Source organism: Benincasa hispida, chromosome 11, assembly GCF_009727055.1.
Source record: "Benincasa hispida cultivar B227 chromosome 11, ASM972705v1, whole genome shotgun sequence".
NCBI classification, from domain to species: domain Eukaryota; kingdom Viridiplantae; phylum Streptophyta; class Magnoliopsida; order Cucurbitales; family Cucurbitaceae; genus Benincasa; species Benincasa hispida.
Genome location: NC_052359.1, coordinates 10,498,058 through 10,509,724, shown reverse-complemented (window position 1 = coordinate 10,509,724; position 11,667 = coordinate 10,498,058). Strand labels below are relative to the sequence as shown.

The following is an 11,667-nucleotide window of genomic DNA, read 5'->3' as shown; positions in this document are numbered from 1 at the left end:
GATGGAACAGAAAGCTGATGATAGTCCGAATTAAGTTGACAGCCGCTAACGATAACAAGTACATTAAGCTTTTTGGTGACAAATATTCGGCACATCAATTAAGGAATTAAAGTCGTCCCATCTGTGCAATCATGCGAGAGAAGCCACCGTTCACCCTAGATGTTCTATAAATACCAGAGGCATCCTTCAGAAAAGGGTTTAGTTGTTGTTCACCATTCCGTCAGTTCGAAAATTCATACGTTTGGATCGCATGTCTTTGTTCATAGTTTCTTTTCGTTTTAAGGAGAAGCAAGAGAAGAGTGGTGATGCTAGAGATCACTCAGGGAAACTCAAGAGAGAACCTTGAGGCGTAGAAGCAGAGAGTGGGCCGACTCTTGCGAGAGCGAGATTATCTTTTGAACACAAGTAGAACAACAGTGTAAAAGCCTAAGCAGCAAGAGATTGCTACCAGGCTCTTTATTCTATTCTTGCATTGATGTTTTGTACTTCATCTCTACATTTATACAATGGAAGTTCTTATTCTACATTTGTTCACTCTCCTAAAATACATGAGTAGCTAAACTAGTTGAATGGGTTGAGAAGAACTAAGCTAACATAACCTAGGAAGTTCATTGCTTACTATTATCTTGTATTATGCTGTGCCAAATATCCCTTTAGAGCTACTCGAGAGAGAGACTGAAGAAAGAACTTAGGACTCGAGAGAGTCAGGTTAGAATCTAGACTCGAGAGAGCAAGATTAGAACTATATAATCAAGAGATAGGGACTTAGAGATAAGCTCTATTTGCCAACCTGCATCACATGCATCCTAGAGATAGGAATGATATTATGTGGTCGCCTTATTTATGTTTGTGTTATTCTGTCATTGCATAAATAAGAATAGAGGCTTATGCGTAGGTCCTATAGACTTATCGCATATATCGCATGCGTTCTACCATTAGAAGCAGTAGCATTCGCATCGAGAGATGGTTTACTATTGTATGCATGTTGTATGATCACAAAGCATGAGTGCATCCTAGGAAGTATTAGCCGAAACCCTTCTCAACCCGTTCACTGCATACTCATCGCATTTCCCGTTTATTCAACTCTTTTCAAACTCCGCCGTATGTGTTTATTTTTCATTACCACAAACAACAACCTCAACAACTATTTATTTATTTGGTTACCACAAAGTTTCCATAAAAATTACCATTGCAACCTGTTTTCATAAGTTCCTGAGTTCGACCTTAGACTTACCAGGAAACTCAGTGGAGTGTACACTTGGATTTCGCTGAGGAAATTTGAGTGTTCAACGCAATTTCACTATCGCATATCATCTATAATTCCACTTCATAAAACCAAGCATCACTGGTGAAATGTAAGTCTCAATTATGAACGGTATTATATAATGAGACTTGTCATTTCATTATCTGGTCTTATACAAACTCCTTTGTATAGAATACCCATGCTCAAGTCTCCACATGAATGGTCAGGATCAAATCATTTGAGTAGTTTACAATAATAGTAACATCTACAAAGCGGGTTGTATTGTAGTGTCACTAGGATAAAGAATCCAGCCTTATCCATCTACTACAGACCACTTAGGTTATCACTTAAATATGATCTACCTGTATGTCTCTACATACATGTTTAAGCTACAGATAATAAACTTAGATGTTAGTTTATTGGTTTATGGGTTTAATGCTACTAAATCTCAAATAAAACATCTCATATTTTATTAAATAAATAAAATGTTTGTACAATACAATTACAAACTACATGACCCTACGAGATTTAGGGCATCAATCCCAACATCATCCATATTTCTTACAATAATTTGCGTCTTTCTTAAGTACAATGGTTGGATTCTTAGCCAAATTTCAAAAACAAAAACAACTTTTTGAAAGTTACTTTTTTTAGTTATCTAAATTTGGCTTAGTTTTTTAAACCGTTGATGAAAGGTAGATATAATGGAAGAAATTTGGAAGTGGGAGCAATATCTATAGACTTAATTTATAAAAATAAAATAGTTACTAAGAGGGGCTTAAAGTATTGTTTTTTTTTTTTAAACGTATTTGGACTCACTGAACATGCCACTTGGAGAAATGGATTTTGTTAATCATCAAAATAGTTTTGGTAATGTGCGTGCCAGTAGAATTTTATGAATTACTTTATTAAACCTATAGTAATAAAACAATAATTTAATGATATATAAAAGAAAAAAAATGGATACTATCTGGGTATACGTACCTTTATGTAGCCTAGACAATTATCCAATAAAAATTTTGTTTTTTTTTTTGTAAAAGAAAGAATGCATGTATAATCAGGTCGTTGCACCTAATTGTTGTCATATACAAAATGACTTAATTGAAAAGAGTGATACTTGAGTGTATCCCAGGATACACCCATTTTTGTGTATCCCTTTCCACCACTAAAATAAGAAATATTAAAATATTCTGGAAAAAGAAAAAGAAAAGTAAAATTTATCATATGATAAATTATGATTGAACAATTTGGTGGAATGCACAAACATGAGTACTATTCGAGATGCCTAAGTATTTTTAATTGAAAATTTGAAATGATTGAGAACCAAATTGAGAATTGAACAGTGTTTCCATTTCAAGTATTTTCCTTTTCTTTATCCGTTGTCTTTTCCTTGTAAAAAAATTTAAAACTTCTGTTGGGATGCGAAACAACCAATCAAACATTCTATTGCCTTTTTCTCTACTACCCATTTTCTGCAACTCTATCCATCAAATAAATTGCCACAGCCTCAACTTCCCTCTTCATCACACAACTCCAGCTAGAAATGGCTTCCACGGCAGAGGAAATAACCATCACTTCCTTCGACAAATGCTGCCACTGCCCAAGAAGAACAACACTATGCTTATGCTACGCAATTGGCTACTTTATCGGTGGTGCCGATGACACTCCAAGCAGCCTTCGAGCTCGGCGTGTTTGAGATCTTGGCCAAGGCCAGGAATGGGGCCGAGCTCTCTCCGGCAGAGATAGCGGCTGAGACCACAACAAACCCCGAAGCGGCGACAATGGTTGATCGGATGTTGAGGCTTTTGGCGAGCCACTCGGTTGTGGGATACTCTTTGGCCTTTGATGAAGATGGGAATGTGCAGAGACTTTATAGCCTTACGCCGGTTTCCAAGTATTATGTTCGTAATGAAGATGGTGTCTCGTTCGGTCCACTTTTATCGTTGCTTCAAGATAAAAACCTTCTCCATAGCTGATTTGCTCTCTTTTCTTTACATTTTCATTTTTCAATACTATATTTTCCTCCTTTTTTTGTCTAAATAGTTTCTGAGTTTTTTTTTCCTCTTTTTAATGTTGATTTTAAGATGGAAAAATATTTAATTAATTTTGATTCGTTTGTTGACCATTTGGATTTTTGTTTTTGTTTTGAAAAATTAAGCCTATTTCATCCATATTTCTTACAAAAATTTACAATGGTTAAATTGTTAGTCAAATTCTATAAACAAAACAACTTTTTGAAAGCTATTTTTTTAATTCTAAAAATTTAGCATGGTTTTTAAACGATTGGGGAAAAGTAATTAACAAAGAAAGAAATTTGGAGGTGGAAGTAATGTATATATGTTTAATTTTAAAAAACAAAAACTAAAAACAAAATGGTTACCAAACGACGCTTTGACTTTTGATTTTTTAAAATTAAGGTGGTAAACACTATCTTTTCCTACAACTTTATATGTTTCGTCATTTAATCTTTTACTTTTTCAAAAACAAGATAAATTTTCACTAGAAGAAATTTGGACTTTAATGTCGATTGGAAAAAGTGAAATCGGATGTATAATGTCAGTTTAAAAAAAATGAATCTTTAATGTTGGTTTAAAACCGACATTAAAAGTGTAATTTTTTTTTTCTTATTTTATTAAATAATAAAACCCTATATCCGTCACCTCCCTCTCTTATGCCCAAACCCTATCTCACTCGCCTGTCCTTCACCCTTCTTCGCTCGTCCGTCGATCTCCTTCACGCCGTCGCTCGCCCGTCTCCGTCGATCTCCTTCACGTCGTCGACGTGAATGAGGACTGTAGACCTTGTAGTCTCCGACGTTGAATGAGGTATGTTTGAATAGTGTTGAAATTTTGATGTTTTTATTGATTTTCATTAGTTTTTTAATTCCCCAAATTTTTGCTATTTAATTTTTTTTTTCTTTTCCATACACATTCTTTCACAAAACCATTTACAGGGTTATTCTGAATAATCTTTGATTTCAAATGATAAAAGCAACAAGTGAAAATTTCGATACAATGTAAACTAGTTTGTAAGCAAATTTCTTTTGAATTCATCGTTTAGATTGTAAAATGAGTTAATTAGTTACCAAATTGTAGAAGATTTTAATTTTATTATTATTATTATTATGTTGATGACATTTTGTCATTTGATTTTGGTTGCTACAGTTTTTCAAGGATAGAACCAAAGGGGAAGGGGTTAGGAGTATTAATTACTCAACAGATGATGTATATTTTACTTTTTCTTATATAAATTTGCAATTTCTATAGATTATGTTAATGGCATTAATTTGACTTCTCAATTGTTATTTGTGATAATGCCTGACTAAATAAAACCCAATAGTTTTAGTAGAGAGACTGTGAGATTGTTGGATGGTTAGGGTTGATAATTGAAGTCATTTTTTACTTGCCCACTTGAGGAAATGACATCTCCCAAACTTCTAGATTAAGCCCTCTGGTCATTGAGACATGTTCAAGCTTTTACTTCTAAGTTGTAATTGTTTCTTGTTTGTACTTCTTTTTCTCTCTTTTCATGTTTTTTTTTTTAGTTTACTTTCTGGTTTAATCCTCTCCTATTGGGATGTTCTACAAACCACCAAATCAAATCCATAAATTGACATCCAATTCTCTCTCGCTCTCCATAAACTTTTTCAGTGTTAAGCTCGTGGTGTGTTGAGAATTTGATTCTCCTCCACCTCATTAGGAAGCCTTGGTTTTATTTATTTGAGTTTGTATTGGCTTAATTCTATTATGTTAATGGTTCTTATAGATAAGATGGTTCAAAACTAGTAGGATAATTTTTATTCCTTTTGCTAAATGATGGAGAACTCTGATGATATTGAGGCTTAAATTTAGCAGACTCCAAATCTTTGTTTGATTTTTGTGAGTCGTTATCAGGTGTGATCTTATAGAGATTGAAAGGGCCAAACAAGTAAGAAAGATGAAAGTGGTATCGTGTTCATACCGTTGTAAGAAATATGAAAGTTTCTTTTTCTTTTTCCTTTTCATAAAACATGGAAAATGAGATGATGTATTATGTAGCATTTATCAATGTAGCTCCTAATTGGTATGCCTTTTTTATTTTGCTTAATAGATGTGTGAACTAATTGGATATTGGTTTCACTATCTCGTTTTCTCTATGATTAATTCGCTTGAAATTAAAGAGTTCAAACTTTGGATTGTTAGTGAAGTATGTTTTTAGCCTTTGAGTTTGCTTGTTTAACTGCATATTTAGAATTAAACATTTGTTGCTTTCAATTAGATATTACTTGTATTTTTTGAACACAACTTCTTACTTTATTATTCAGAAAATGAGATGATGTTTTTTTTTGGCTTTTCTTTTCATCGATAGGAACTGGGTCCTTGGTATTGACTCATATAAAACACGGTCTAAGGACACGATTTATTGTGATATTTGTGTGGATTGATATTTGTTTTGATTCAATACTTGATTTTGAGTGAAGTTTTTCATTTGTTAGGTTCAAGTTTGACGTGTAAAACTAAATTGTGATTCTTGAGAATTTGGAAGGAAGATAGGAAGATTGAATTGGACGTGTTTTAAGAAGGTTGACAAGTGGAGAAGGTGCACCCAACACAAAAAGGACTTCATAACAACATTAATAACAAGGACAAGGTAATATTTATAAGATGCTTATCTTAAAAGTCTATTTGTTCTAAATTTGTTGATGTTGCATATTTTACAATCATAATTTTACGCTTTTAAATTTTCCCTTATTATTATTTTTTTTTGTAGATTAAGTTGCATATTTTACAATCATGAATAAGTCATGGATGAAAATTAATAGAATGTTAGCTGAGTATGGTTTAAGGGTCGAGGTGTTTATTAAAAATGTTCTACAACATTCAAATATATCGAATGTTATGAGTTGTCCATGTTTGAAATGTGTTAATGCAAAGACTCTAGATGTGAACAAAATAAGAGAACGCTTATTTTTTAATGGTATAGATCAAAGTTATCAGACATGGATTTTTCACGATGAATCATTTCCAATTAAGAGAAACAATTGTGTTTACTAGTGAAAGAGACGAAGTTGATGAGGATGATGTTGATGTTGATGACACAATTGGAATATTTGAGGCTGCATACAATAACTATTTTAGTGGAAAATCCGATAATTTTGACGAATTATTAGATGATGCGAAGATACCATTGTACCCAAATTGTAAAACTTTTTCCAAAATATCTACATTGGTGAAGTTATATAATTTAAAAACTAAATTTGGATGGAGCCATAAGAGTTTCACTGAGTTGTTGGAATTAATTCATGACATATTACCTAGTCCTAATGAAATTCCAACTTCTATTTATGAAGCAAAAAAGATGTTGGGTACTCTTGGAATGAAGTACGAGAAGATTCATGCATGTAGAAATGATTGTTGCTTGTTTAGAAAAGAACACTCTAATGCAAATGTATGCCCCATTTGTGGTACGTCAAGATGAAAATTTTAAACAAATTTAAATGATAGGGCTAAGAATATCCCAGCAAAAGTCATGTGGTATTTTTCCCGAATTCCAAGATTTGAAAGAATGTTTCGAAGTAAAGAAACAGTAAGTTTATTGACGTGACATGCTAAAAAAAAAAGAAACAAATGGTTTATTAAAACATCCCAAAGATGCCCTATCGTGGAAAAAAATAGACAATTTGTGGGCAGAGTTTGGGTCAGAGCCTAGAAATCTTCGTCTTGCTCTTTCGACAGATAGGGTAAATCCACATGGAGGTCTTAGTAGTAGATATAATTGTTGGCCAATGATGTTAGTGACGTATAATCTACCTACATGGTTGTGCATGAAGCGAAAATATTTTATGTTGACTGCACTAATATCTGGTCCTAAACAACCGGGAAATGACATAGATGTTTATTTAGCTCTGTTAGTAGATAACTTGAAAATTTTTTGGAAAGATGGAATAGAATGTTACGATGCATATGAAGAACAACGTTTCATACTTAAAGCCATTTTATTATGGACCATTAATGATTTTTCTGCGTATGGTAACTTGTGTGGTTATATGGTTAAAGGATATCATGCATGTCCAATTTTTGGAGAGAATACTTCATCCACTTATTTACCAAAAGAGAAGAGGATGGCATTGCAAGTTTCTACCCCCCCCAATCATCTATATAAGAAACAAAAGAAAACTTTTAATGGCACACAAGAATTAGAATGTGGTCCAGAACCATTGAGTGGGAAAGAAATTCTTACAAAAATAAGTGAGTATCAATATTCATTTGATAAGAAAAGTATCAAATAAAAGAAAGTGGAGATAGCATTTCAACTTATTGGAAGAAAAAATCTATTATTTTCGAGTTAGAATACTGGAAGTATCTTGACGTGTGACGTTGTTTAGACGTGATGCACATTGAATAGAATGTATGTGCAAATCTTATTGGCACATCGCTTGATATTCCTGATAAAACTAAGGATGCAATAAAGACTCGATTAGATTTGGTGGAACTGAACATTAGATCAGAGTTAGCCCCTTAAGTAGGAGAGAAAAAAGTCTTTTTACCTCCTGTATGTTATACATTAGCACGAGCTGAGAAATTGAGCTTTTGTAAGGTACTATCAAAAATTAAAGTATCTGAAGGCTATTCATCAAACATTCAAAGTTTAGTGTCGCTTACAGATTTGAAACTTTACGGGCTTAAGTCGCATGATCATCACGTTCTTATGCAACAATTATTACCGGTAGCCATTCGTGATATTTTACCCAAACATGTAAAACTTTCAATTACTCGCCTATGCTTCTTCTTTAATGCTATATGTTGCAAGGTGATCAATTCATCTCAGTTAAAGGGTATGCAAGAAGATATCGTTGTCATTCTTGCCTCTTAGAGAAGTATTTTTCTCCATCATTCTTCACAATAATGGTACGCCTTGTAGTGCATCTCATAAGAGAAGTTGAGTTTTGTGGACTTGTTTATTTGAGGTGGATATATCCTTTTGAACGATACATGAAAGTGTTGAAAACTTATGTACGAAATATAAATCGACCAGTAGGATGTGTTGGAGAAAATTATATTGTTGAATAGACTAGAGAGTTTTGTTCTGAATTCGTATCTGGGGTTAATTCTATTGGGCTAAACTCATCAACAAAGACAGCAAATTCAAACATTGATAGAGTAGCCAGCTGCTTCTTTTATCAGATCGAGTAAGGATGAGTTGGATCAAGCTCATCTTTATGTCATTCAAAATGTAAATGATGTGCTTTCTTACGTCGATTATGTAGATCTCCATCTTATTCTCGTTTTAGGTTACTTGATTATTCAATAATCTACTAACTTTGTCATTTATAATAGGCAACATATGAATATTTTGTCTAAGCTCAATTCTGGTAAACATAAAAGTAGAAAATGGCTTCAAGAAGAGCATAATCGTACATTCAGTTGGTGGTTGTCCACACGGGTAATCTCTAAAGACCTACTATTTGATGTATAATTAAATGTTAACTACTAAAATATTATGAAATATATCGTAGGTTGCACTAGCTCTCGAAGTTCCTAAAAAATCCATATCGCCTTCTTTGAGATGGATAGCTAATGGACCTTGTCCAACTGTGGCAAAATATCCTGGTTATGTAGTCAATGGTTACTACTATCACACAAAGAATTGCAATGATGTTAGAAGGATTCAAAATAGTGGAGTTAGTATAACGGCTACCACAATGCAAGTCTCTAGTGCTAAGGATAAAAGGCCCGTCATGTCAGATATGACCTTTTATGGTGTAATACAAGAAATATGGGAGCTTGACTATCATGGATTATCATTTATTTTACTCAAATGTAATTGGGTTGAGAATAGAACTGGAGTCAAAACAGAAGTTTGGGTTTACTATTGTGGACCTCAATCGTATTGGACATAAATCAAACCCATTTATTTTAGCCTCTCAAGCAAAACAAGTGTTCTATGTAAAAGACCCTGTAAATTCGGGTTGGTCATTTATTTTAACATCTCTACAACGAACAATTGAGGATGATTTTTATGAAGATGAAATAGGAGATATGCTACATTAGCCAAGAAATTGAAAGAGGGTCTAGTAAAAAAAAAATGTTCGACATGGTAAAGTATCAAGAGAAAGAACTCACGACAGACAATCTCATCAGTCCAAATCATCTGTTGGAAGTGTTGCACTAAATGCATCTGAAGAAGATACTGAGAAGATGTCTAAAGAAGATTTGGAGGTAATTTATTTATTGTGACTTGTAAATTTTAATCATATTGTATGTGCTTAACCATGCATGACATAAGTTCTTTTAAATTTGTTAAGGTGACACCATGCCACTTGGCTATAGGAACTGTAAATAATATTGTTGAAGTAGCCACAAGATTTGATGATGATGTGTCATGCTTAACTGTTAAATTCTTATTGACATTGTCATTAGAGAAGATTTGCCTATACCGATTCCTGTGAAAGGTAAAATAGAGTTCTTAAAGCAAGCAATGGGCAACTTCGTAAATTGTTCTCATGAACTTATAGTTATGGTTGACGAGAAAAAAGTATGTTTCCTATTTAGTATTTGAGTTTGGTTATTTATTATTTTTCCTACTTTAAATTTTTGTAACTTTGGTTATAGTAGGATCATTTACCAATTAAGAGCTTCAGTCAGTCCTCCAAATATACTAACGTTAATGGTACTACCAAATTATTGAATGGACATGCCATGCATAACATGAACGATGTAGACATGATCCGTATCTCTTTGGACAAGCATATATTTGGAAGAGACAAATCTATTTATTTAGGCCGCGATGATCTGCTCCAATATTGCAATATGGTTGAAATAGGCTACATATATATTTTGACATACATTGCATAAGTATTACTCATCTAGATTCACTCATGTATACTTTGTTTCATGTTGATAAATAATAACTTTTACTTTGTTTAGGTAATTTTGGGATGAATGTGGTTGTGATATTACGAAGAAGTTTTTTATAATTGATCAAGCAAGAATACAGCCACACGTGAAGTCTCAAGATATCTGATCCAGAAATTTAGCCAATCAACTAGAATTGGCTAATTTAGACCAATTAGTCCTCATTCCATGTAACACACGGTAAGTAGATACAAGTTCTTAAGTTATTTTTAATTTTCATTATACATGTACTAATATTTCAAAATTGTTGCTTATTATAGTTATCATTGGATATTGATTGTAATCAATCTACAAGAAAATTGTGTTTATGTTTTGGACTCTCTTCAAAGTAAGGTTTAAGAGGATTTTCATGTAGTTATAAATATATAAGTGTAATTGAACTTTCTTAGCTCTTAATTGAAGTATTTATGTTTAACTAATGTTTTTAAACTATTTAGTGGATTGAAAACATGGCAAGCCAAACACGATCTCCAACACTATCGGTCTTCTCCAAAATGGAAACCTGTAAAAAGGTAAATTTGTATTCATTTTTTAACAATTTATGTTCATTCGACTTCTTTATAACAATTTAACAATTTTTTTCAACTTCTTTATATGCAGTGCCCTCGTCAATTAGATTCTGTAAGATGCGGGTACTATGTGCAAAAGTATATACACGAAATAGTGCATAATCCTATTACTCCTATTACTAGCCTCGTACGTAAATTTTTTTTTTATATAGTACTAACTTTAATTTAATAAATGGACGTAAACTTATGTTGAATTTATCTTTTTTTTTTTTTCCTTTTTGTAGTTCAATACAAAAGATGCATATATGCAAGGAGAGATCGACGTAATTCGGACCCAATGGGCAAGTTTTGTTGGTCAATTTGTGTAAGGATGTAATTCTTGTTTTTTATCTCAATAGAATGTAAATTTTAACTTAGAATGAATGTAAATTTATCTAATCATGATCTTTGTGAATGAAATTAGTACTAATATGATATTTGTGAATGAGAGAAATGATGGCTTGGTGTAAGTATTCTATGAAAGTCTGGTTCTGGTATTGTGATTCTTGTTTATGGATAAATTCATAGGTGGAAGACATGATTTATTTATTATTGGAAGCTGTATTTTGTGAGTCTGGTATTGTGGTTCTTGTTTATTCATGGAATTAGTACTAATTGATATTTGTGAATGAGAGAAATGATGGCTTTGGTGCAAGTTGTATTCTATGAAAGTCTGGTTCTAGTATTGTGATTCTTGTTTATTCATGAAATTAGTACTAATTGATATTTGTGAATGAGAGAAATGATGGCTTTGGTGTAAGTTGTATTCTATGAAAGTTTGGTTCTGGTATTGTGATTCTTGTTTATTCATGGAATTAGTACTAATTGATATTTGTGAATGAGAGAAACGATGGCTTTGGTGTAAGCTGTTATATGAAAGTCTGGTTCTGGTATTGATTTGCAAATTTTGGTAGATAAATTCATAGGTGGAAGACAAATATTGATGAGTACATGTAATGGATTGGAAATATTGATTCTTGTT

The 11,667-nt window shown here is 32.7% G+C and overlaps 1 protein-coding gene and 1 long non-coding RNA gene across 2 annotated transcripts; both read left to right on the top strand.

The window, feature by feature from the left end:
• Positions 1 to 2,901: 2,901 nt before the first annotated feature.
• On the top strand, positions 2,902 to 3,219 carry LOC120090552 (caffeic acid 3-O-methyltransferase-like). The gene has a single exon (XM_039048278.1). It carries the CDS (start codon positions 2,902 to 2,904, stop codon positions 3,217 to 3,219), a length of 318 nt encoding a protein of 105 aa, XP_038904206.1.
• A 199-nt stretch (positions 3,220 to 3,418) lies between these two features.
• Positions 3,419 to 11,206, top strand: LOC120090294. Its single transcript, XR_005485502.1, has 8 exons — positions 3,419 to 4,068; positions 5,718 to 5,872; positions 8,560 to 8,665; positions 8,739 to 9,441; positions 10,150 to 10,317; positions 10,575 to 10,649; positions 10,738 to 10,833; positions 10,931 to 11,206. It is a non-coding gene; the product is annotated as an uncharacterized LOC120090294 (long non-coding RNA).
• Positions 11,207 to 11,667: the final 461 nt, after the last annotated feature.